This window comes from Marmota marmota, unplaced genomic scaffold (genome assembly GCF_001458135.2).
Source record: "Marmota marmota marmota unplaced genomic scaffold, marMar, whole genome shotgun sequence".
In the NCBI taxonomy this organism is placed as follows: Eukaryota; Metazoa; Chordata; class Mammalia; order Rodentia; family Sciuridae; genus Marmota; species Marmota marmota.
The window spans coordinates 2,526,126-2,552,480 of record NW_025999891.1 but is presented as its reverse complement, the minus strand read 5'-3'; the positions used below and the strand labels follow the sequence as shown (position 1 = coordinate 2,552,480).

General features: G+C 50.7%; 2 protein-coding genes across 5 annotated transcripts in view; one reads left to right on the top strand and one right to left on the bottom strand.

Annotated features, from left to right (window-relative positions):
- The window catches only part of Abr (ABR activator of RhoGEF and GTPase), a 70,657-nt gene extending 51,364 nt beyond the window's left edge, over window positions 1–19,293 (top strand). For both annotated transcript variants that reach the window (XM_015500936.2, XM_015501038.2), the window contains 7 exons: window positions 10,045–10,104; window positions 10,336–10,445; window positions 11,173–11,312; window positions 12,402–12,536; window positions 13,391–13,496; window positions 16,045–16,192; window positions 16,803–19,293. In XM_015500936.2, the coding sequence (XP_015356422.2) occupies window positions 10,045–10,104; window positions 10,336–10,445; window positions 11,173–11,312; window positions 12,402–12,536; window positions 13,391–13,496; window positions 16,045–16,192; window positions 16,803–16,892 (789 nt within the window). In that variant the 3' untranslated portion in view covers window positions 16,893–19,293. The remainder of the gene's footprint in view (window positions 1–10,044; window positions 10,105–10,335; window positions 10,446–11,172; window positions 11,313–12,401; window positions 12,537–13,390; window positions 13,497–16,044; window positions 16,193–16,802) is intronic.
- Window positions 1,855–26,336, bottom strand: Timm22 (translocase of inner mitochondrial membrane 22). Of its 3 annotated transcripts, none has more exons than XM_048793358.1 (4): window positions 25,848–26,336; window positions 6,900–6,971; window positions 5,999–6,143; window positions 1,855–2,986 (listed from the first exon to the last, which is right to left on the bottom strand). In XM_048793358.1, the coding sequence occupies exons 1-4, from the start codon at window positions 26,083–26,085 to the stop codon at window positions 2,947–2,949; spliced, it is 495 nt and encodes a 164-aa protein (XP_048649315.1). In that variant the 5' UTR covers window positions 26,086–26,336; the 3' UTR covers window positions 1,855–2,946. The 3 variants fall into 3 exon arrangements, with proteins under 3 accessions (XP_048649315.1, XP_048649312.1, XP_015356523.1); XM_048793355.1 differs by having other exon boundaries at window positions 1,856–2,986; window positions 6,024–6,143; XM_015501037.2 differs by lacking the exons at window positions 1,855–2,986; window positions 5,999–6,143; window positions 6,900–6,971 and adding exons at window positions 21,254–21,781; window positions 23,656–23,728; window positions 24,276–24,472 and having other exon boundaries at window positions 25,848–26,197.
- Window positions 26,337–26,355: the final 19 nt, after the last annotated feature.

Here is a 26,355-nt window from a genome sequence, read left to right as displayed (position 1 = left end):
AGGCCCTTTTTTGGGCCAGCATCTTGGCCAGACTGACAGGTAGGAAGTGGGGTTAGTGTTACCTGCTCATTCCCACAGCCACTATGCTTCCTTGCCACCCCCCCAGAATAGGGGACCTGACTCCTGGGGCCACATGGGCAGTCTCCCAACCCCAGTGCTCCCCTCTCTCCACCATGTTGGCTCCCCAGAGGCCTTTTTGACTTACAGAGCAGGAGTCTTTGACTGATAATTTGATGAAGATTCAAACTCACCCAGATGCAGAGGCACCCTATGTGCCATTTCAGAGAACTTGAAGGCAGGAGTCCTCCCTCTAAGTGAACTCGTCAAGGCACTTGCTGTTTCTTGGCACCTGGGGAGGTTGGATGGGCACTTGCCCTCCCCAGCGTCTCTGCATCCCACACACAGCTTGGCCAGTTAGCCCTACTGGGCTTGGTGCCCCGTCTTTTAGATGGCCCTAGACCAGGGAGAGCTGAGCCTGCCAACCAAAGTGGTTCCTGAAAGGCCCAGAGTTGTAGTAGTGTCCAGAGACGGTGAGGCCCCAGGCCTAGGAGGACAGACATTTTGAAAAGAGCCCAGAAACTTCTGCAGGTGCTGGTTTGGGGATGTTGCCAGGTGCTGGTGAAGGGTCACTGATCTAGAAAGACTGAGCTCTCTGCTAAGTGGCCTTGCCAGCTGCCCACATTACTGGGAGCTGGTCAGCAGGCTACTTTGGCTTCCTTTCCCCTGTCATATGCTGGAGGTAGAAAGCATGCTTGAGTTTTGACAGCTGCCTGGCACCTTTGAGGAACAGCCCCCTGTTCCTGGGACATGCCTACCTAGTACCTGGTGGTGGTGGGGGACTGGTATTGGTTCTGGATTCCAGTGAGGCCTGTTGTTCTTGACCCTCCAGGATGGACCCTGTAGAGGTGGGAAGGGGCATGGGGGCTGCTCTTAGGCTTCTTCTGCAGAAAGGCCTGTGGTGGGGAAGTTCTGTGATCCCCAGAGAGATTTTCTCTAGCTCTGCTTAGACAGGAACTTGCTCTTGAGCCAGAGGCTGGAATTATTTCTATCCTGGACAGGGACCCTAACCAGGGCTGGTGCCTCAGATGAACCCAGCCAGCACGGTGACATCTACAGTGTCCCTTTTCATCAGGTGCCTGAATGTCTCAGCCGTGCCCTGGGTGGCTCTCTGGCTGCAGCACTGCAGCCCTTGGGCTCATGTGACACAGGGTGCTAGAGAAGGAAAGGCCTTGGGCTGGTAGGAATCAAGAGGCTTCATTTTTCCAGTCCTGTGTTTGTTGTTTTAACTTGCTCTGTGACCTTGGACAAATCTCTTCACCTCTCTGGTTCTCTGGCATCAGTACAGATGGAGGGAGCTAAACAGGATGATCTCCTAGAATCCAGTTCATATGATGGTCTTGGCCATGACTCAGGATTCCTATTCCTAAGCCTTAAACCCTCAATGTGCTGGGGGAGTCTGGGTGGTGAGAGGTTACAGGGCTGCCCCTGGGCCAAGGCCAAGTCATTCGCAGCAATGTGGGGCATCTTGACCCCTGTCCTCAGGAGCTCTGGCCTGGAACGGCTTTGCTGTCTCTGTCCCCCACATCCCAGCATATGCATTTGTCCACAAATGTTGATGGAGCACCTTCCATGTGCTGAGCACAAGGGACACAGAGGGGCCGGCAGGTGAAGCGCTGCCCTCGTGACACTCTGACAGCAGAGGTCGGCATGTGAGCTCAGGAGGCTGGAAATGAAATCAGGCGTGGTGGCACATGCCTGTCCTCCCAGCTACTTGGGAAGCTGAAGCAGGGGGATTGCAAGTTCGAAGCCAGCCTGGGCAACTTTCTAGACCCTGTCTCCAAAAAAATAAATAAATAAACAAAATCATTCAGTAGTAGAGCACCCTTGGGTTCAATCCCCAGTACCACAAAAAGAAGAAAAAAGCAAGGGAGGGTAGGAGCAGTGGTCATGGATTAGATAATAAAGGGACGGAGGCCTCGCTTGAGGAGGTCATTTTTTAACTATGATTTAAATAATAAGAAGGATTTGTCCAAGAGAGATCTAGGGACCATGCATTCTGGGCAAAGGAACCAACAAGGGAAAAGCCCTGAGTCGGTGTGTTCAGAGGCAGGCAGAGGCCACCACGTGGGGAGTAGAGGATGACGCTGGATGAGGGGGCAGTGGCCAGATTGCCTAGGGCCTTGCAGGCCACAAGGAGTTTGCCTTTTAATTGGAGTGCAGTGTGAAGCTGCAGGAGTGTTTCTTTTTTTTTAAATATTTATTTATTTATTTATTTTTAGTTTTCGGCAAACACAACATCTTTGTTTGTATGTGGTGCTGAGGATCGAACCCGGGCCGCACGCATGCCAGGCGAGCGCGCTACCGCTTGAGCCACATCCCCAGCCAATGCAGGAGTGTTTCGATGCAGTTTAGTGATGATGGTGCATTTTCAACACCGAGTACCAGTTGCCATTCCCAGCCCTCGATGCCCTGCAAGGTGTTAGGATTATCCACACCATGTGATGTATGAGGAAGCTGAGGCTCAAAGGATGATCCAGATGAGGTCCCATGAGTGGCTTAGCAGAGAAGCTGGTGTTCATACCCAGGAGCCTGACCTGAGCACAGGCTCTTACCCACAGTGCCACCTGCCTTCCAGGGCCTCCAAGGAGGAAGCCCGGAGCCCGTCCTGACCCTGCAGCTATGTCTCCGTTGTCCAGTTGTATGGGTGGTCACAGGGCCAGTGGAGGTCAGGGTGACATGCCCTAGATTGGAGGACTTCTGGAGGTGCCAGGTTCCCGTCCATCAACGTCAGGGTGTGTGGTACGCGCCTGGCGTGCTGTGCACAGCAGTGGACATGCCATTTACTGTCGATGACGGGTGGCGAATTCGAGACTCTGCAGATGTGAGGCCTGAGGAAAGAGTCCACACTGAGCCACGTCAGCGGTGGAAATGCTGTTTCCCCCATGTTCACTGGCAGCAGGCTCTGTGCCCGGAAAGTGCTCCTGGCCTGGGGGAGGGGGGAGAATGAAGTCAGTTTCAGAGAAGGGTTTTATAGTTTTTACCAAACCTCTGCAAGACCAGAGAGAGGCCTCTTAGCCCATCATGGTCTTCCCATAAGTAACTAGCATGAAATTTCCTTATCAGGACTTCAGAAAGCCTCTTGCCTGGACTGAGACCTCTAAGGTAGCCTTTTTCCTGTGGGGACTGGCTGCTGAGGGCTGTCTCTGTGCTGCTTTGTCCTGACCCCTTTCTTTATTCCCAAGTGACCACCATCCCTGCTCTTGCTACCCTGGTGCCACCAGCATGGCCCTGGGCTTCTTTGCTTTTGGTTTGTAGTCTTTTGCTTTGGGGTGAAGTCTTCAGGCTGCCTGGGGTAGGGAAGGCTGAGGTGTATGGGCCAGCTCAGGGGAAGAGGTGCCTAAATGCAGGGACCTCCATAAGCAGCCCAGGTTTTCAAGGTCAGCTGTGCCTGGCCCAGGGACCAACAGTGTGGCATGCAGAGGGCAGGCTGAGCCATGGGAATGGGAACATTGGGGAAGGTAGGTTGCCTCCGGTGCTAAGAGGCTAACCTGGCTTCAATAAAAGCCGCATTCAGAGCTGCTAAACCCCTTCCATATGTGGGCCTCAGGGAACTTCAAAGTTCTTGAGAGGGGGGAAGGGAGGCGAAAAGGCCTCCTCCGGGTGCCTTGGAATACAGTCAGCCAAGCCCCTTGGTGCTGGCCTGGGAGGAGGTGGGCAGACTTTGGCTTCAGGACAGCCTAGCCAGCCCTGCTGTAACTGTCCCTGCACGGCGAAGACCAGAGAGGCAAAATTGGCTTGGGCACATGGCAGGAGTTGCCCAGTCACTGGGAAGATGAGGTGATAATTTTCTGAGCCTGACCCTGGCCTTTTCTGACCCACTTGCTGAGCTGGAGCCCTGAATAGAAGCCCTGGCAGCCTCTCCCTCCCCACACAGCCTCTCCCTGGGTCTCTCAGAGCAGCCACGTTGACGGAATCCTCCAGTGCCCTCCTCCAGGGAGGCGAGGCAGGCTCTTGGCAGCTCCCCGTTCCCCATTGCCGCCCTGCCACGGCTCTCACGCCTGTGGTATGTCCCAATAACAGGCTGGTTTGGTGTCTCAAGGGGACCCAGCCCTAAGCATGTGACCACACTTGGGAGAGGGCAGGGGAAAACCAGCCCAGGACCGCCACTGTGGTCCTGGTGTGGGAGCCACAGGAAATGTACCCACATCAGACGTGATGCCTGGATCAGGGCCCTGCCTCCATGACCTGATGCTCGGCCTGTGGCAGGGATCCCAAAAACACATCCAGTCGGTTCTGCCTTCCATTTGGCGCCCTGATCAGCAGTCGATTTGATTGAGGTCCCTCTTGAGTTATTTTCTAATGTTCCTGCCCTGCCTCTTAGGGTGACAACTTCAGTCTACTGGATTTACTGCCCTTGTTAAAAAACACTTCATTTTTACTAACCTCTAAAACCAACTTGGGGCTTCTGGGGGGGGGGGTCTGCCTCCCAGGACAGAGCTAGGATGGCAGGCCTCAGGCTCAGGGGGCCAAGGGCAGAGAAGAGCAAGAGCCAAGGGAAGTGTGGGAGCAGGCCCGAGGGGTGGGAGGTTAGGGGTTATGCCAGGAGGCCAAGCTCCTCAGGGCCTCTGGTCCCTGCTGTGGCAGTGATGGGGACAGGGTACTTTAAGGGAAGGGGCTCAGCCTTCAGAGGTGGGGCCTCTGCTTGCTAAAGGCGGCTCAGTGCCTCCCCACCCCCAGCCCTAGAGAACATGATTGTTTATCCTTAGCTGCCCACAGATGGGGCCATCACAGGCTCCTTATAGAAGATTAAAGGGCCTCATGTAAGGACCTTGCAGGAAGGGGAGGCAGCAGAAATCACCCCCAGAAGACCTTGGGCAAGCTGTGTGGTTGAGGGAGTGTGGCGTGATGGACCGTGCAGCCCGGCAGTCAGACTCAGGTCTGAGCGTGGCTCTGTCATCTGCCAGGAGGCAGGAATGGAGACCTCCAGTGGTAAGAGTGGCCCCAAATGCCAAGCAATGGGAGGTGGCCATGAACAGGTGAGGCAAGGACAGTGATGGAGTTCCCTGCCTGGGACTGGGAGGAAGGGCTGAACTGGGGAGCCCCTAGGACGTTACTGAAACAGCTCTGGAGGAATCTCATGTCCAGAGTCTCGGGTCCTCCTGCCCCTACTGTAAATCTGCTTTGGTGCTTCTTGTTCTAAATGGAGGGCCAGTTTGGTCTAAAAAGCGGAGGCAGCCTTTCCCGACTCCTGCAATATTCCAGCAGAGGCCTGGGATCTTTTGCAGGGTTCCTGGTGCTCTCCCAGACACCAGTCCTAAAGGTCAGCTGTTTTTCTCTTTGGGATGGGTCAGAATGTGTGGCCAGGATTCAACCATGGCTAAAGGCAAAGACTAAAAGAACATGACTGGGTTGCCGTTAATAACTTTCTCCAAGGTATTTTGTGGCCCATTTCTGTCTCCTGCCTGTGCCCACCCTAGGGGAACACACTGCATATGATTACCTGTGGTGTGAAGAGGGGCCTTGGTGGGTCTCCCCCAGCCTGACTCTTTGCAACCCCCATCTGTCTCTTTCAAGTGATCTGTTGTCCCCCAGGTATTTGCTCCCCAGGGCCCATGGATGGCCCCTGTCTAGTGGGATTAGGGGGTGAACACTCAGGTGTTCCCCTTCACTGATATCCCAGGGGCTGGCTTCTCCACCCCAAGCACTAATCTAATCAGGAAATAGCAGAGTCCACATTTCCCAGGGGTTATAAATAGTCACAGCGATTCAGGCAGCATCATTTTGCTGGAAAATGTGCCATGTCCCTCTCCGCTCCCCACCCTCCCTTCTCTGTATTTAAATGACATCCTGAAATAGACTTGGTCTCTGAAGGCTGCTGGCCTCCTGGGAGTCTGAGCATCATTGTCAGGGCACTGAGGGGCTGGACAGGCCTTCCTGGGCAGGTACCAGGACCACACCTGCAGCAGGGATCAGGAAGATGGCAGTGGTGGGGACTCACAGCAAACCAGAAAGGGACGCCTTACTCAGGGCTGGCTTCAGAAAGGCTGAGGTATGTGAAATCACAGCAAATGGAGGAGGCAGGCTCTTCATGAGGCAGAGAAGAACCAGGATTCCAGCAGCCTGGGGTTCTCTGGGAGGGCTTTCTGGAAGAGAGAGGCTAGAGTCAGGCCTTAGCGTCAGGAGTTGCTTTTCCTACCTCACATGCTGTCCCAAAACAGAACCACCTGATGGGGAGGGGAGAAATGGGAGTTTGTGCTTGAGGCAACCTGCCAGGCACCAGACCCTGTGCCAGGAGGCCTCATGTCTCCTTTCTGAATAAATTCAGGTGATGGCAGGTGCCATTGTTGCCTGCAGGCCCAGGTGCCTGGTTAAATACAGTGCTCATTATCTTGCAGCTTTATCAGAAAGAGCAGGTCAGGAAGAACTGATTTTGTATCCCAGTTCTCATTCCCTAGCTAATCAGTCCTCGAAGCCTCAGTGTCCTCATCTGTAAAATGGGAAAACAGCTATGAAGGCTTAAACCTCACAGGTTTGTTATGACAGTGAACTGAGATGCTGTGTGTCAAGGGTTTGTTCTAGTGCCAGACTTACGGAAAATTCATCAGATGTAGGCATAGATACCCCCCCACCCCCGAGGAATTTGAGGTTCAAGGAGGTTCAGTGACCTGCTCAGATGCACACAATGGAATAGAAGACCCAGGTCAGCCTGAAACTCCATCCTGCCCTTCCCCTGCTGTGTCCAGATGCTACTCTGGGACTTAGGCAGGGACCACTGGCTCAGTTCATAGCAGCTGCCAGGAAATGCCAGGTCACTTGAAACCAGAGCAAGAGAATGGCTTGAGGTGAATCCAGCCAGGTGGAATTGGCTGAGGGGTATGCTGCTACCCGAAGAGACTTGCCTTCCAAAGGGCTGGACGCAGACCGGGGCTGTAGCTCACTGGTAGAGCACCTGCTGGGTTTGGTCCCCAACACTGCAAAATAAAGGAGGGAGGCTGGTCAGTTCAGAATGTGTCTCCCAAAGGACACATCTGCCCCAGTCATCTGAGATCCCTCTACTCCCTGTGGTCACTGCTGGGGGACAGAGCTGGGGGCAGACTTGGACCCTATGTTGAAGAACCAGCAGTCTGGATGGGAGGAAGGAACTGCAAGAAGCAACCTGTGCTTCAGGTCCGGGCAGGATTTGGGGGACAAAAGAAGTTAAGCGGGGAGGCAGGTTTCAGGAGAGTGATGTCAAAATCGGGCTTCTGATGGGACCCACTCAGGCCCCTGGCCTCGAGCCTTCTGGACCAGAGAGCCTGGGCAGCCGCAGGCTGGCTGCTTCACACTACCTTTGTGTTTGAGGAGGTCCTGGGGCCTGGGCTTCCCCCCACACTCCTTTCTCCATTTCCCGTTTTCAATTTCATCCCTCCTCTGGTCAGAGAACTGACTGTTAAGGATGGGACCTGGACCACAGCTGGCCCAGACACAAGGCTTAGGGCCAGCTGGGTGCAGCCCCCTGACCCCCATAGGAGGTTTGGGTGCCCCCTGTCCCCAGCCAGTATGTGGGAGACAGAAGGTAAAAAAGGACTTGACTGACCCAGGTCCAGTTTCCCTCTGTGAGGGTGGTGGCCCGTCGGAGCAGTGGTTCGTCTCTGGGGTATGCAGTGATGTCCCAATGGCTGGCTGAGCAGGGAAAGCTCAAAGGTAATCAGCTGCAGGTCCTCAACGCCCACCTGAGAATGGGCACCTCTCCCCTCTGTAGATGGAAGGCCTGAAGATCAGGCTCCTGTGATGACTTGACCCAGACCCTGGAGGTGACAATAGAGGGGCCACAGAAACGTCAGAGTAGGTGTTGAGAAAACTAAAGACTCCAATGGCTGGTTACAAAGCCTTCTAGCCAGGTGTTGTCTAGTTCTTTGCCTTCCACTGCACTGACAAGGGCCTGATTATCGGCTGAGAGGTCATTTAAGATGTTTGAGCCAGACACAATGGTGCACGCCTGTAATCCCAGTGACTCGGGAGGCTGAAGCAGGAGGATCACAAGTTCCAGGCCAGCCTTAGCAACTTACCAAGGCCCTAAGCAACTTAGTGAGAACCTATCTCAAAATAAAATTAAAAAGTAAGGGGCTGGGGATGTAATTCAGTGGTAAAGTGCCCCAGGCTCAATTCCTCAGTACCAAAAAAAAAAAGTTTGGGCTAGGGCTTTACCTTAGTGGCAAAAAACTTGCTCAGCGTGTGTGAGGCACTAGGTCCGATCCTCAGCACCACATAAAAATAAAAAAATAAAATAAAGGCATTATGTTCATCTATACCTATAAAAAATTTTTTTTAAAGTTTGATCAAAGATATATGGGTAATTTAAGGTAAATGACATGTAAAGAGATTAAAGACTTGCTTAACACTGCTGTAATATAACCCTATTTAGCCTCCTCTAGTGACAATGTTTATCATTTACATCCTTTAAAATAAAGACAAAAAAAAAATGTGAACAGAGTCGGTGCTAACCCCCATTTTACTCTAGCAAAAAATAATATCTGTAGAGATCTGTGCCCCAACGTAGGAGAGGTGTCCTGTCTATCTCATTCAGAGATAAAAGTCCACCATAGTGTTAACCTGGCTGCTTGGTACTTATTAAAATGTGGGATGTGTTGGTTTATTTTTATTAGTGTGCACTGCTCATCATGGTAATAACAGGTCCAGAATATGTTTTATGTATTCAGAGCCTTGTGGTCTCGGGAAATTTTTCATTTCAATGTATAGGTATATTTTGGGAGCAAATGATAATATGGCAATGAGTAAAAGGTTTGAAAATATTAAAATATAAACTAGGAGGAACCCTTTAAGGAGAAATGGAACAGTGATTCTGCAAGGGAACAAAGAGCTTGCTCATGTGTTTTTAAGTGGAGGATGGTGGGTATCAGATCGTTACAGTAATTAGATTCTACTGTATACATTTAAAGCATGATGTAATGGTTTTATTTTAAGCTGTCAATATTTACATTATTCTGGAAATCACATTCTTTGCAGCAATTTGAACTTGCCTTAGAAATGTTGAGATGACTTAAAAATGTGCTCCAGAGCACATTGTTTTTCAAAATTATTTTGTGGGTGCACAAACCACTGAGTTTGAAGGCCACTGAATTAGAGGAAGGGAGTTCTGAACAGTCCCAGTGTGGGATATCGGTGACCCTTTCCTGGCACTTACTCCTGCCTGGAGCTCCAGCCCAGGTCTGGGAACTTCCCTATAGAGAGTTCGCCTGTTTGGGAGCCAATCCCTTAACCTGTTATCTCATCGCAACAGTCCAGTGAGGCAGGTTCTGGTACTGGCTGCCCCATACAGACGAAGCTTAGCAAGGTAAAAACTTGCCCAGGCTCCACTATAGCAAGCTACGGAGCAGGGATTCAAACCCATTTGGTGTTCCGATATGCACGGGCCAAGGTCTAGATCTTCTCTGACGACTCCAGCTCAAATGGCTGAGGAAGTTATTTACTTCTTGTGACCTTCAGTTGCTGCATCTGTGAAATGGACTGATAAAATCCATTTCCCAGCATGGTGACCAGGAGTCAGTGTGATGTGATGGGCAAAAGTGACTAATAGAGGATCCTCACCTCCATGGGGTCCGGAGGTCCTTCAACAGCCATAGCTGGGAGGGGCATGAGGGCTGGAGCCACCTGAAGTTTGAAGGTTGATTTCAAGATTTCAAGATGAGCATTAAGGTGGTATTATTATTATTATTATTATTATTATTATTATTATTATTATTATTATTATTATTATTGGAATTGAACACAGGGATGCTCTACCACTAAGTCACATAGCAGACATTTTTATTTTTTTATTCTGAGACGGGATCATGCTGAGTTGCTGAGGCTAAACCTCCTGCCTCAACCTCCTGAGTTGCTGGAATTCAGGTGTACACTACCATGCCTGGCAAGCATCAAGGTTCCGCTTTCCTAACCATTGCTGGCTGGTGAGCAGTTGCCACCTAGCAGGAAGAGTACTGACTTGGTTTCTGAGCTGTCCCCACTCCCTCCCTCACAGCCCCTCTCTTTTTCTCTCTGCAGTTGGATCCACAAACTGTAGAAACCAAGAACTGGCACACAGATGTGATTGAGATGAATGGGGTGAGTTCCTGGGGATAGGAAGTGTCTGGCGCCCCCTCCCCTAGCCCAGCTGGGGCTCTCCCCTCTGCCCATGCCTTTCCCCACTCCTACCTGGGGGTGGGTGGAGATGGAGCCCTGGGAGGTAGGGCTGCTGCACTCCTGGGGGGGGGGGACCCCTTTGTTTTGGAGGCAGTCCATGGACACTTATGCCCTCGGGAGACTAATGCCTGCCCTGACTCATCCCCCAACCAGATCAAAGTGGAATTCTCCATGAAATTCACCAGCCGGGACATGAGCCTGAAGAGGACCCCATCCAAAAAGCAGACCGGCGTCTTTGGGGTGAAGATCAGTGTGGTGACTAAGTAGGTGCTGCTTTGGAGTCCAAGTGCTGGGACTAGCACTCGGGTCCCTACCAGCCCTGGCCTCCCAGCCCCCCTGCCTATGCCAGCACTTAATCAATCACCCCCAGGTCAACAGTCACAGACGGCTTGTTTGGAAGCCAAAAGTGGCCTGCAGAGGTGTGTTCTCTGGGTGACACAATACTTTAGAAATAAGTGAGCCAGCACGGAAACACTGGAGGATCTCATGGGGAAAATACCAGACTGTTGATGACTGCAGGCCACCCTTGAGCTTGGAGGCCGGGAGCAGCTGCCGCTCAGGAAAGGGCTGTGTGCCTCAGGTCATACTGTTCCACTGTGCCACTCATCTTCAGGCCCTGAACCACCTCTTTGTGTAGACTACTTTTTCTTCCAGGTCTAGGAATTGAACCCGGGGCCTTAGGCATTCTAGGCAAGCACTCTGCAACTGAGCTGTACCCCCACCCCCACCCCCCACCATAAGCATTTGAATCTCAGGGAACATTCTTTCTTAGGGTCTTTGGGCATCTCCCAGAACTTTCTTTCACCTGTGCCCTTGCTCAAGAGGCAGGCCTTGGTGGGCTGTGTAGGGTGGGGTGGCACGGCCTCTTCCTTAACCCTTTCCTTCCCTCCAGCCCTTATCCTAGCGGCCAAGGTATGCTGGGGCGGGTGGGACGGTGCAGTTGGCACTGGGAGGCTCCCTCCATCCTCCCTTTGCATCCTCTGCCCGCAGGCGGGAGCGCTCCAAGGTGCCCTACATCGTGCGGCAGTGTGTGGAAGAGGTGGAGAAGAGGGGCATCGAGGAGGTTGGCATCTACCGGATATCAGGAGTGGCCACGGACATCCAGGCACTGAAAGCTGTCTTTGATGCCAGTGAGTCTGGGAGGCCCAGCTGGTACGGTGGGTAGGAAGGTTCACTGGACCAGGAGGCCTTCTGCATGGAGGGGTCTGGATCTGATGGCAGGGCAGCCTTGGCCTGTGACGTGCACACAGTCCACCATGGCACAGCGCAGGCTGTCTCTGAGTCCTTGTGGCCAGCCTGCTTCTGCTTTTTCTCATGTAATCTGCATTTTCTCAGTCTCAAATCCACTGCTACAGATAAGAACATGGACAGATCTCAGAGAAGCCAAGTCACTTGCTCAGGGTTACCGGCCTGTAGGTTTCCTGCCTGGGTTTAAACTCAGAGTTTTGTACTCCAGACTCTGTTCCTGGCTTCTGTGCTTGTTGCCTAGTGCCTAGAGGGCTGCAGGGAGATCACAGAGCCATGGCCTGAGCTGGCCTCCCTCATGTCTCCAGGCCCTGGTGTCCTGTGGGACAGTTCTGCCTCTGCATGAGCCCCTTGGTGTGGTATGGGTGGGGTTTGGCCCTCTGGTTTCCCTATTCAGCTGGGTCAGGCTACAGTTGCGTCACCATACCCAGCGGTCAAGAAGCCTAAACTGGACCAGCAGCCATGAGTCCAGGTGGAGAGGGGCCCATGGGGGAAGCCTGGGGTAGAAGATAGGACCCAGGTCAGGAACGTTCTGGCACATGGCTCCCCTGTACAACCTAGAAGCTGAGATTTTGTCAGAACATGATTTTAGGTGTGAAAAATGAAGTGCCTTCCACAGAAGAGATCAGTCGGGGGGAGATTCCAGTTGGGAAGGAGGCTGCCTGCCACATGGTATGATTGTGGCTCTAGGACTCTGGATGATAAGTTATTCTCCCTCCCCTCCTTTCCTGGGAAGCCATGGCAGACAGAACCTAGCCTGTCTCTCTGTCTCCCCCACCCCAGTCAACAGAGCTTGCTCACAGATCCTGTGGGTACTACCTATGTCCTACCTTTCTGGGGGAAGTCAGAGGCAGAGAAGTGGGTGGTGGTCTGCCTTGGGACAGTCCCTGTGGGGCTGGAAAGGGCTAAAGGCTGGATGTGGGGGAGAGGGATGACTTGGAGGCCAGTCCCTGACCTTTCCCCCTCCCCTATAGATAACAAGGACATCCTGTTAATGCTGAGTGACATGGACATCAATGCCATTGCTGGCACCCTCAAGCTGTATTTCCGGGAACTGCCTGAGCCTCTCCTCACAGACCGACTTTACCCAGCCTTTATGGAAGGCATCGGTGAGGCTCCTGGGTCTTGAGGCTGGACTGGGCTGAGCTGGGCCTTCCTGACCAGTGAAGTAAAGAGCAAAGGACTGTGGCCTCCCTTGCTCGTTGGCCTGTCCATTGCACCAGCTGGCTATACGGCTGCTGGGCCTGGTGCAGAGGCTGGGGCCTCTCTGGCCTGCCTCTCTTCCCTCACGTCCCCATGGGCAGCCCTCCATTTGTCCTCTTTGCACACTGACCTGCTTGCTTGGAACCAGAGATATCTAGGGAAGACTTCCCTGAGGTGAGCAGTCAGAAGCCAGCAACCCGGAGCCAAGGAAGAGGCTGGTATGAGCCAGAAGGCACTGGGGACAGCTTGTGCTGTGTTTTCCAGGGCTGCTCTCTCCTCGCCTCTGCTGAGGGCAGGGCTCTTGCCTCCACCTGCTTGGGCCAGATCCAGGCTTGGTGCATCCTTCCTGTTTTTCCTTCTCCTGGGGCAGGCAGGGTGTTGGCCCCTGGGGGGTGAGGACCCCTGGGGGAGAGGTGGTTAATAGAACATCCCCACCCCCGGCAGAACTGCCACCATTGGCTTGAACCTAGCATATAGACTGGGAGTGGAGTGGCACTGGGGACAAAGATCTGTGTAGGAGGGATGGAAAGGGACTGCTCTCACCAGCCTGCCTTCTGGCCTAGTCACCAGTCATGGGAGGGCCTCCTGGAGGAACCTGCTGCTAACAGACCACCCAGATGCCAGGCCTCCCCTATGGGATCTACTCCCCTGAACACCAGCAGCCTGGATTTGTCCGGGTCTCACAGCCTGGTGGCCACAGGAGCTCTGGCAAGGGGTTCTCTAGGAACCAAGCCCTGCTCTAGCCCCTCTTTCCCCACAGCCCTGTCAGACCCTGCCGCCAAGGAGAACTGCATGATGCACCTGCTCCGCTCCCTGCCCGACCCCAACCTCATCACCTTCCTCTTCCTGCTGGAACACTTGAAAAGGTAATGAGACCGGTCTTCGAAGCGGAGGGCCAGAGACCCAAGGCAGCCCCACATGTCCCGCTAGGGGACCCCATCTTCTCAGCACCTCCTAGTGGGTACTGGCTTCTATTAGGCCACCCACAACAGTGCAAGAGTTTGCTTTTCAACTTCCTGCACACACAGCTTGTTTTGGGAAATATGTGGGTCCTAACAAAGGCCTCAGGCACTGGCCATGAAGTGCTCAGAATGGTAAGACTAGAGCTGTGGGCTGTCGGAGAACTTTACAATTAATGGGCCTCAACCTGTCAGTTAGTTTTAGCATTTTTAAGTGAATAGAAAGGGCAGCATCAGGGTACACTGCAGCAGGAAGTGTAAGTGCATTTTGTTCAGTTACTATAGACGTGTGTATACTGGGTTGCATCATAAAATGTGTTTGTTTTTTTGAGTCGGTTGAGTTTGAAACCCACTGGTCTCCACTGATGCCTCATTTAATAGACAGGGAAAGCGATTCCCCAAGCCCACAGGGACTTGCTTAGGTTAGCTACAGATCTGTGCCTAGCACCTACATTTTCCTAAACTAAGTCCCTTCTCAACTTCCCTGGTTAGGGCAAACCAAGCTGGTGCTGCCTCAGGGTTCAGAATTAGAAGTTAGCCATAAAGTGTCCTTGAATCACCTGAATTACTTTTGAGCCCAGGATTAATTCAGGCATGGGTGAGGAAGAGATGTCACTAGGTGTCCCTTTTTTTGGTGGTGGTAGGGTACTGTGGCTTGAATTTAGGCATGCTAAACCACTGAGTCACATCTCCAGCCCTTCGAAATTTTTTTGTTTATTTGTTATTAGAGCTTTATAGCTATACATAGTAGTTTAAAGTACTTTAGGTGTCCTTTATTTATTTTTTTTAAAGAGAATTTTAATATTTATTTTTTAGTTATCGGCGGATACAACATCATTGTTTTGTATGTGGTGCTGAGGATCGAACCCGGGCCGCACGCATGCCAGGCGAGCGCGCTACCGCTTGAGCCACATCCCCAGCCCCTTTAGGTGTCCTTTAAATCAACTTGCCAGCCACAACCAGGGAGCCCTGAGAGGGCCTCTCTGTGGACCAGCACCCTCGCCCCCTGAGCTTTCCCACCCTCAGGCCCAGGCGCCTGCTGCAGTGCAGCCAGGCCAGGCTCTGGAGGGAGGGAGACCTGGATGTGCCTGGGGTTGGTGTCTTGTTTTTCCCATTATGAGACATTTTCCCTCTGGTTTGGCCAGAACCAAAGCCTCAACCAATTCCCAAATAGTTTGACGAGTGTTGTGGGGAGGATGCACAGAGGAGGAGTAGGGGGGGGAAAATTCATTAGGTTTTTTGCCCTGGGAATCGGGCACAGTCTGTTCCCACATCTGGGCCTCTGGCTCTGTGATCTCCCTCCAGCCCTCTAGGCACTAGGCAACAAGCACAGAAGCCAGGAACAGAGTCTGGAGTACAAAACTCTGAGTTTAAANGGGGGGGGGGGGTGCACGCGCATGCGCACATGGAGCACTGCCCGCTGCACAGTTGTCTGCTAGCATTGCAATGTTTGCCTGTTTCCAAAACAGCAGGAACATCTATGGCTCCTGCCCAGAGGGTGGGAACTATATGGTGTCAGAAGGAGGCAGTGAGGGACATTGTCTGGGGTTGGTCTGTCTCAACCCCAGAAACACTTCCTAGAACAGTGGAGGCCCAGCGCTTCTCGGTGTGTTTGGTGATATTAGGCTTTCTTGGACACTGGGCACAGATGGCAACTCCTGCTGGCATCCAAGGGAAGATCTACAGCATCTGGCCTATTATGCAAGAGAAGCAGGAAAGATCCAAAGGGAGGCAGCCTTGAGGTCCCTAGAGCAGCAGGGAGGAGGGCCCTGGGCTCCTACTGGAGTTAGGGCTGCTTCTGCCCCAGCACAGCAGGCAGAACCTAGGTCTGATTACAGCTAATTAGCTGCAGGCTCTCCCCACCTTGCCCCCTGCTCCTCCCACTGACTCTTCCTGCACCAGTCCCCACAGCTAGATTGTTGGATCACAGGTAAAGAGCAGAATGGTTGAGAGCATGGGTTCTTGGGCAGACTGCCCCGATTTAGATCCCAGCTGTCTGCACTTGCTAAGTATGTGACTGTGGACAAGTCACTTAACCTTTCTGTATTTCAGTTTCTTCATCTCCATAATGGGAATGATAATAATAATAGTACCCACCTCAAAGCACCTTAGCAAGTATGTGCTATTGCAGGAGAAGTTCTTAGATCAGTAACATTTTCTCTAAGGCAGGGGAGTTGGAGTAGATGGCTGTGAGTCTTTCTGGCCCTGGCAGTTTACCATCAGGTCAGCGATGGCCTAGAAGCTGGGAATCTGTCACAGCAATATATGGAGACATAGCTGGGCACTGATCCTTTGGCTTAGTGCATTCCCACCAGCAGGTCTCTACTCTAAAAAGACGGAGGCAAGATGTCCTCCAGGAGTCCTTCCAGGAGTTCCTGGAGCTTAAGGCCAAGGGCCCTACATCTCCAAGTAGCCGCTGGGGAGTGAATTCTGATCTCCCTGCTCTTTCTTTCAGGGTTGCCGAGAAGGAGCCCATTAACAAAATGTCGCTTCACAACCTGGCCACCGTGTTTGGCCCCACGTTACTGAGACCCTCAGAAGTGGAGAGCAAAGCACATCTCACATCGGCTGCAGACATCTGGTCCCATGATGTCATGGCACAGGTACCTCAGCACTGCCCAGGTGGAGGGGTAGCGAAAACAGCTAAGTCTCCACACCTCTCTCCTCCTGGGCAGCTGGTGTATATGACACCACCAGGAAGGCAGGGCTGTGGACAGTCCTGCCCTTCCCAGGCCAAAACATGTGAGCTAGACAAGGGCCCAGAGAATATCTGTCCTAGGTGCTGCCTGCTTTCCTGGGAGGGCCTCAGTCTCAGAAAACAAGCCCAGGAATATAGGAGAATCCTGGGATTTCTATCAGGGGCAGGAGGCTTCCCTGAGACACAGACCAGATCAGGGCAGAGATGCCAAGCTGACCTCAGGCCCAGGTTTGACCTTATGACTGAGGTTGGGGAAGTGGCTCTAGACTCCCCACCCTCTGTCCTGCAGCGCCCTCTAGTGCTATAATGGACTAACACACCTGGGCTTCAAAGGAAGGTGTGGCTTTCAGGAGGTGGCCAAAGCCATCCTTGGGAGGGCAGGGGGCAACACAGACTCCCCCCACCACCACCACCCCCCCCGTCCCCCGCCCAGGGACCTTTTCTTCTCAACAGATCAGATGAGGAGGGCCAGGAAGACAAGGACTCCAACCTTAGTCTCTCCTGTCTCCCCACAGGTGCAGGTCCTCCTCTACTACCTGCAGCACCCCCCCATCTCCTTTGCAGAACTGAAGCGGAACACACTGTACTTTTCCACTGATGTGTAGCCCGAGGAGGGGTGGCTGTGGGGGGTGGCCAGAGCCAGCCCCTCCAGCCAGAGCCCAACACAGACTTGAAAGACTGCAATAGAAACTCCCCAGCCCAGCACTCCAGACTCCAAGGGAAGCCAACTTCCAAGAACTGGAATATGTGCATCTTTTGTGCCACCTTGTACAAAGCCAGCTGACCAGCCCCCAGCCTCACCGCCAACCCCGGCTCCTGCCCTCTGTACCTCTAGTTGTGTCTAATGCTCCGTGCTGTTTGGGAATTGTTTAATGTCTATCTGTCATGCAGAAAAGGTAGTGACCGACCATGTGTGGGCACACAGCCTGCTTTATTCTTTCATTTCCCCCAAGCCTTTCTTTCCTCCTGAGTCCAGTCCAAGGGCTTTTATTTGGCACTCTGTAGCTGCCACCAGCTTCTCCTTTCTTGGCCCTGCTCCTAGACTGTAGCCTCCCCTCAGTGTCCTCCACCCTTGCCTCTGTCCCAGCCCGGCCACATGCATGTGCAGCTTCAGTTTTTGCTCCAAACACCTGGAAAGTTCTGCAGAGGTCCTGGGCAGCAGTGGTGGCCTATCCAATGCACTGCCCTGGGCCTCTCCCCACCCTCCACTGTGGGAGCACACCTGCTTGCCTTGCTGCCTGTGCAAATGTTGGACAAGGAGACAGACTCACAGTAATCCCACGCTTTAGCACAGAGCTGGAGGGCTGATTTCTGGGGTTTGTCTGCTCTGTCTCCTGCTTAGCAGTGAGGCGTCTTTGACTGTTTCTTCTACTGCTGAATTTTCAGTTTTTTCCCCCTGGAGTTCTATTTCCTTTGAGTATAAAGACCCACAAGTGACCTGCTATCAAGAGAGCCAGAGGGTCAGGAAGGCGTCCGGGGAGGTAGGAGAGTCCAGGCTGCTGAGGAAACAAGCCAGGTGGAACAGTCAGCACTGGCCTGAGTTGCGGGGAAGCTGCACTTGGCAGTGAGTTACAGAGGCTTTCCTGATGGAGCCAGGCTTCCTGGAGGGCAACTTCTGTGGCTGGTGCAGGTGTCCAGAAGCATGCAGGCTCCATCTCGGAGGCTGCCTGGCACCTCACATACCTCGTGGTACTTTTGCCTTAGATTTTACACTCTCCACAGCCGAGCACTGCCACGGGGCAGCCCCAACTGCCACGTGCGCTCCAGACCCTGGGAAAGGAAGGCACAATCCAGCAGTTGCCAGCCATCACGGTGCTGCCCTTGCCCCAGCTTCTAGATGCAGCTTTGTGGTTGAACTCCGGAAACTCCCAGAAATTAGAGGATGAAGAATCACGGGCACCTGCCTCTCTTGGGACTGGGTTTTGCTGGGGAACCTCATTGTTGACACTGCAGGGGATCAAGAGGTGCCATTCCCAACTTTGAGACCCATTGCTCAGTACTGGAAAGGAGTAATATTTATTCCCAAAGTGCCAGCAAAAGGGGCTTGAACCTTTGCACAACTCCCTGGCTTTTCTATGTGCCAGCGGCCATTCTAGGCTCTTAGGATTAGGGAAAACAGCTCCCACTGCTCGTGCTCAGGGGTAAGTCTAAAGGGTTTGTTGGCCCTGAAGCAGGAGTACTTGCTTGGAGAGAGGCAGGGGCCTTCCTGATCTACTTTATACCTGTCGCCAGTGGAACAGTATACTCTTCACGCTGGAATAGGGAAATGCTGACCACTCAGCTGCCTGTTAGCAGCTTAGCAAGGAGCCCTGCTCCCTGGGGCAAGTGAAGGAAAAGATCCCACCATCTGACCATTCCTGAAGTCTCCGCTTGGCACTTGTTGGTATGTGGTATGGAAGATTCTTGCTTCCAGAAGATTGTCAGTTACAAATTAGAGGCCCAGCTAGAGCTAATTACAGCCCAAATGGGTGTCTCCTGCCTCCCCCAAATACAGAATGTTTGCTTTTCAGTGTCAGACAGCTACTGCAGCCCCCAGCTTGCTTAGGCAATATGAGAACAGGAAGGCTGGAAGAGCTGAGAAATGCAAAAGGCTTAAATTAATATTTATAAATTCCACTGAGTGGGGAGGGTCGGGTGCCAGACATGGACTAAGCTGCACCGAGGAAATAAATACCTGGTGGGTTCTCCTGAGCCAGGGACTGCAGCCCAGAACCCCCAGTCACTGTACTTAGCAGGGCAGCCTGTGCCAACAGGACTCGAAGGGACAGGCTACAGGAGTCCCAGGGATGCCTGTCCTTGCTGGGCAATGGGTGAGGGCTGCCAGTTTTGCTGATAGAGGTAGGATGGGACCCTTCATTAATATTTGACTTTAATAAGTTGGTAAGGATATATTTTTTTGTCTCTGTTCTGTTTCAATTTATGTAGATTATTATAAATTGATGTAAACCATGTGAAAGGAAAATGTTAATAAAAAAATGCAAAGCCCCAACATTTGCACAAAACTCAGCCCTGTGGTGTGGATGTTTGTGTTCTCAGTAGTCCAGGGAAGACCACCAATCTAAATATTTAACACTTCCAGCTGCATCCAGATGTGAATTTCTAGGAACCTGTTTACCTAGCTATCTGTCCTTGAACCTTCCTTTTGGGAGCCAGGACAGAGTGTGGGGGCAATAAGCCAGCCCTCTCTTTGCTCGACACAAAGACCTCCCTTTGGACCAGGCTGCTGCAGTCCTCTTCATGTCTAACTACTGACCTGGCCATCAGTGTACCTCAGAGAGATGACCATTAGTTGTCCACTGGTTTTCGATAATTTTTCTCTGCAATTTCCTTGGAAGTGGCATGTCTTTGGGTCAGTCTTTTGGTCTAATCTGCTTGTTGGAGAAGCTGTATCCCCCAGAGGGCCCACCCTCCTTTGGTTAATGTACGCTCCCACCAGCTTATGCCCTTGGATACTGTGTTTATTCTGGAGATCAAGAACAGATGTCTCTGAAAATTGCTGTTTGGTTTATGAGCTCATACTGGCTCCCTAGTCATCTAAAACAGGAAGCTATTCATCTCCTCTCTTGATTGAATAGTCAGTGTGGACAAGGCTTGGCTTATTGAACTGATGGCTACTGACATCCTCCAGGCTCATCTTTGCCAAGTCAATTGGGAGGGCAGCATTTCTTGTACTCAATCCCATGCACAAGACTAGCTGATAGAAGATCCCAGGCATCTGAGCATTTTGACAGGTACCGGGTAGGACTGACTGCCCTTGCTTCAGAATAGTCCTAGGTTTGAAATATTTAGGGACAGTACAGGAAACACTCCTAAATTTGTTTTTGTTTTGAGTGCTGGGGATTGAACCCAGGGACTCCTAAATTTGTTCCCAGAGCTCTGAGGAATGCTCCCAACGGCCTAGTGATGATACAGCTTCATGCTTATAAGGAGGCAAGTATCACACGTAGAATTCACCACAGAGGACAGAAGCCCTATGTACTAGCTTACATTCATTGAAAGGAAACAGCTAAAAGAAGGTGTCACCAGCTATCCTTTGACATAACACAAATACACACTAGGGATGCTTGGATGTTGAAGCTGAGTCTCTGATTCTAGTTAAGGGTGGGTAGGATAGAAGACAGCAAATGAGAAAGAAAAGGGGGGAAAATGTGGAGGAGCTACAGTACAGGAAAAAGGCAGCCAGCACTATGTGGCCCCCACTGAGCCTACCTGCCTGTTCCTCCAAGAGGTAAAGCCCAAGAGTTCATCGGCTCTACTCCACTACTGCACCAGAGCAAAACAGCACAGCAGTGGAGGCCAACCACAAAAAACCATTTACACACGTGTGTGTACGTATTTTATATATATTTGTGTGTGTGTGCCTCCACAGCACACAATGAGGCTGAGTTGCTACTGTCAGCATAAGACCATGAGGTCAAAAACAAAATATCCACTGATAGTGGAGAACAGGGGCGGCAATGAGTAGCCCCTCTACCATGTCTGGCCTTAGCCAGTAGCTGCTGTGACTGAGTCATCAGGATGACCACAGTAGGACCCTCCACATGTGTCCTGGAGCTGGGCTTGGGCCTGAAACCAATGTGTGGTTCAGCAAACTGCAGGCATGCCTATCAGCCAGCTCTGGAGGGTTTCTGTGAAGTGGCCAGAGGGAGTCACACAAGGAATTTCAGTGCATCCTAGAAAGCAGCTAGACTAGGCTCCTGGAGATAGGGCTGCTTTCTGGCCAAACTAATGATCCTGGTGGAGATGACCCAGTCCACACAAACCCTGAAAATCCAACAGTCCTAGATTTCTCAGGAGTTTTGTCACACTTTCCCACTGGATTGTCACTCTTTGAACTGCCTACCATCATTTTTGAGAACTGTGGAATTTGAAAATAAAAATAAACCAACCTTTAAACTGTAATATAAATATATATATATACTTTTAACAAGAATGGCAGAACACTAAACAAAACAAAATGACATAATTGGTTGAATGGCATGAATTTACTCTGCCCTGCTCTGGCATGCGAGATGAATGCTTGCACGGTGTTCCAAGGCAAAGGAGCTTCCTGGGTATATATGAACATACTGCCACCTCCGTGCCCATAACCCAGAGGACAGGATGTGGTTAGGACTGAGCCTTTGTGGAGTTTAATTCCTAACAGTCAACACAATGTCTCCTGAAGGCTCCAAGGAGACAATCTGGCATAGCCATCCCCTGAAAAGGCTGGCTGGAATCCAGGAGCGGCACAGAGTGTGGTTGCTCTGACTGCTAGAGACAGAGAGCAGCCAGGAGGCTCCCTCAAAACACCAACTATATGAAGGAAAACAAATGTCTTCAGCCCCTGAAGCAAGTGCCAAGTGGTACAGAAACTCTCCTCCGGAAAACAGCTTTAATCCTGGGCTGGCGTCCTCCTTCCCCACAGGCAATTACTCTCACCGTAGGTAATAATCAATTGCAGCAGAGAAAGCAGCAAAACCTCCACAACCAATGGTCCCAGCCTTTAAGCCAGCTGTAAAGCAAACAGAAGTAATATTACCTTACCTGTGGTAACAGATGCTGGGTCAGGATGCATTCACAAAAAGTTTATATACCCACAGATGCAGAGAAACCAGCTTAAATATTCTCATTCAACCTACAGTGGCTCTATAAAACTTCAGTGAAGGGTTGGGGTTGTGGCTCAGCGGTAGAGCACTTGCCTAGTATGTGTGAGGTGCTGGGTTCGATTCTCAGCACCATATATAAACAAATAAAATAAGCAAGGTCTATCAACAACTTAAAAAATATTTTTAAAATAAATAAATAAAGGCATTATGTACATCTACAACTTAAAAAAAAAAAAGAATTAAAAAAAATTTCAGTGAAGAAGCATGTAAGATGTACACCAGCCAGGCTGGGTGGCTCATGTTTATAATCCCAGCGGTTTAGGAGTCTGAAGCAGAAGGATCGCGAGTTCAAAGCCAGCCTCAGCAACTTAGTAAGGCCCTAAGCGACTTAGTAAGACCTTGTCTCTCAATAAAATACAAAAAATTGTCTGGGAAATTGGCTTAGTGGTTAAGTGCCCCTGGGTTTAATCCCTGGTACCAAAAAAGATTTAAGTCTTTGTGTTTTATTTAACTTAACTTTTCTCATTCCAAAGAATTACTACTTCTAGTCTTATGGAAATAGCCCCTCAAAGGCAGGAAACTGGTTAAAAGAACCAGCCCTTGGAATCAAATGAAAGCATATGGCCTTTTACCCTATCTGTTTATGGAATAAATTCCTGGGAAGGTGATCAAAGCAGTCCTGGAGGGAGTTGAGCTTCTCACAGAGGCCCTGACAAGCTAAGCAACAAGAAGACCAAAAGAAAAGTCACTCTATAAATTACATATGGCTATGTGAAGAGCAAATTCAGACTTTAATGACAGCAAATCATCCCGACTCTCAGAAGATGAGAGGCTTTTGCTCCAGATAAGTCAGGGTGTGAATGATGGAGAGTGGCCCAGCAATAGATACTGCTTCTAGGAAACTCAAGTCCCTGAGGTCTGCACCACACACTCGATCAGCATGCTAACAGAGAGAAATGGTGGGGATCAGTTTGTTCCTTTGTTGCTTACAGTTGATAATCTAACATTTCTAGAATGTTTATATTTAGCTTTCAATGGGAAGAATTCTAAGAATCCTCAATTGCAGAACAACATTACCATTATGATTTAGATATAAAATTAAAACTGATAATTGGGACTGGAAAAATACCTCATTAGAAGAGTACACGCCTAGCAAGGCTCTGGGTTTGTCCCCAGAACTGCAAAGCATAACAAAACAAAAATACAACTGACAACTGTCTAAAATTAAGAATAATGGGTAAACATTAAAAATGACTGGAGCTAAAAGTTCAGCATGGCCTGCACACGTGGACAAATGGGTTTTCCAGGGCTGAGTGGACTTAGCTATGCTTCTGTACTATCCTGCAAACCAAAAAACTCCAACTTACCTATATGAGAAAGTTGCTGGATATACTTAATAAGGGGGCAGTTCTTTTTTCTAAGATAGACTGGATCAATGGTTCTTAGTGAGGGTGATGTGCCCCCCAAGGGACTTTTGGCATCATTGGGAAACACTTGTCATTGTCACAACTGAAGCAGTGCTGCTGCATCTTGCTAAACATCCTACAATGAACAGGATTGACCCCCCGGTCACAGCAAAGATTTATTGGTCCAAAGGCCAAGGATGAGAAACCCTGATAGAGATAATAGCAAGTTCCAAAACTGGGTTAACACAGAAGCAGTCAAGATCTATTTGTCAGAAGAATATCAAGTGTCCCTGGAACACTCATACTTGGAAATGTCAACATCAGCACGTTGGCCAAGGCCACAAAGGAAAACCATTTGAGAGTTGTTTACTAACCTCTGAAACCAATGGCTCCTCCAGTGATGCAGCCACTGATGACACTGTTCTTCCAATCTGATCTGCCCCGGTACTGTGGGGGCAGAAGCGCAGGTCAAGCCAGAGAAACAAGCCAGAAAATACACAGGACTTCCAGTTGGCTAATTTAGTTACTATCCAAAGGAAACCTTTTTAAAAGTATAGTTTCTAAAATTTAAATGTATCCATAGATGCTTCCTGCAGGTGGCACTAGAGCACTGTAATCAAGTCCAGTATTTGAGAAGTAACCAAAATTTTTTTCAGGTTCTCCAAAATGTCTTTGTGGGGCAGGGGTGAGGGAAGGGGGCACTGGGGATCAAACCCAGGGGCACTCCAGCACTGGGCTAGACCCCTGGCCCTTTTTATGTTTTATTTTGAGACAGGGTCTCGCTAAATTACCCAGGCTGGTCTTGAACTTGTGTTCTACCTGCCTCAGCCTCCAGGGTAGCTGGGATTACATTACAAGCATGCACCACCATACCCAGGTCCAATAAATTAAAATGTTCAAAATCATTAACTGGGCTGGGGAATGTAACTCAGTGACAGATCACTTGTGAGATAGCAGCTGGTAAGGATTTCTCAGAAAGCAGAGAGACACTTACAGATTCTACCAGACACTCAGTACAGGAAAACATGGCACCCACAATGGCAAAATTTTTGGCATAGGATAATCCTCTCTGTCCCATGTCTTTGAGAACTTCTTTTGCAGTCGGTGTACGGTAAGGATCCTTAGGGTCAAAGCCTACATTGGTATCAATGCCAGCAGTAAAAACTCCAAATGCACCTCCCAAGACAAATCCTAAAAACAGAGATGAAGATTTCTTGGGTATGTTTTCGGGGTTACTGTTTGGGATCAAAAAGATGACTTTTTCCATGGCCACTAGTGCACTAGTCACTAACACTCTCCACTTGCCTCCATATTACACAATTCAGGATCTATCTTCTGTCTCCTTTAGCATTTCTGCCTCCTTTCATTTCCTAACATTGCTCATGATTCTGCCACTCTCAAGAAGTTAAGAAGTTTTCCCAAGACCACATAGCTACCAAACAGCTGATCCCAAAATGCTATTCCTATGCAACCTTCCTGAGCTGCAGGACACTTCCATACAGATGTGTTCTCACCATCTCAGAATCAATGTAAGTTCAAAGAAATCTTGGGCTCCTCCCTTCCCAGATTTCCTGCTATGGCTCTTTTTTAAAATACCTTTAATTATTTATTTTTATGTGGTGCTGAGCATGGAACCCAGTGCCTCACTCCTGCTAGGCAAGCGCTCAACCACTGAGCTACAACCCCAGCCCAGCTTATGGCTCTTTCTTTCAAGTGGCCCCAGCTCCAAAAAGATCTCTTTTCTTTCTAATATATTTCACTTTTTAAAATTTGCACTCGCCCACTACTCATTTCTTAAATGTCTTTTGTTCCCAGTAAGATTCAAACTCTTCTGCAAATATGCAATCAGCCTCTTTACCAGCACACAGGAGGTATGCTGTACATGCTCAAATACTCAGAAGTCAATTTTTTTCTTAAAAAGCCACCTTCCCTTGGGCCGGAGTTGTGGCTCAGCGGTAGAGAGATCGCATTGCAAGTACGAGAACTGGGTTCGATCCTCAGCACCACATAAAAATAAATAAGTGAAATAAAGGTATTGTGTCCAACTACAACTAAAAAATAAATACCTTTAAAAAAAAAAAAAAAAGCCATCTTCCCTCCCTGCTCCCCGCGCACGCAGCAGCTCGTGGCAGTTCCTGCCTTAAGGACCAGTGGATTTGCAGTTCCCTGTGTTTTCAGCACTCTTCTGCCAGCCTCCTTCTCAACATTCTTCTCTTTACGTAGTAAAATGTTAGTATCAGGAGTAAAATGTTAGCACCCCACCGCCCGGCAGAAGACAGTTGCTTATAACTTGTTGAATTAATGATTAAATGAATGAACGAAGTGGCGCATTTTATAACCTGCAGGCCCTGCCCCTTAGTACCGATTCTCGGACTCAATTTCCACCGGAGAAAGCTAACCTCAGGGTCAGGCGAGGAAATACCCGAGTTCACTGGACCAGGCGCGAGTGCAGTCAGGGTCGAGGCACACAGGTCGCTCGCCTCCTAGGCATGTGGTCTTCTTGGCCGAGAACCCCAAGGCCCTTCGAGCCCTCAGCCTCCCGAGGGCCCCACAAGCCTCGTCTCACCTCCCACGCAGGCCAGCGCTGCCTTGAAGGCGCAGCTTTCCATCGCCCTCTCGATCATCTTCTGCTCCTCACTCTTGGCCGGACTCGGGATTCCGCCCAGGCTCCCAGGCTCCAGGAGCCGGGGCTGACGCTTGTCTCCCACCAGGTATTGCAGAAGAAGGCTGTACTGCAAGGGGGCTTCAGCGGAACCCCCCGCCTCAGGCACGGAGCCCCCGGCCTTTGGGGCGGCCGCCGCCATGGCAGTGGCTGCCTAAGACACCCTCGTGTCGTTCTTTCCACAGCAGATTCCACAAACTTCCCGTCAGGCCCCTGAGAAGCCAGCCAGCGAAAAGAACAGCAGATTCGCCAAATGGATGAAGCTGTGGAAGCAAAGGTTGGCCTTTGCACCCCTGCGAGAGAGCTAACATGTTTCCCCAAAGACTCTTTTTAACATTGAACCAAGCTTGTGCAGCTACCCCAACAGCACTGGAAAACAAAATCCAGGTTCACCAGAAAAGTGCCATCTTTG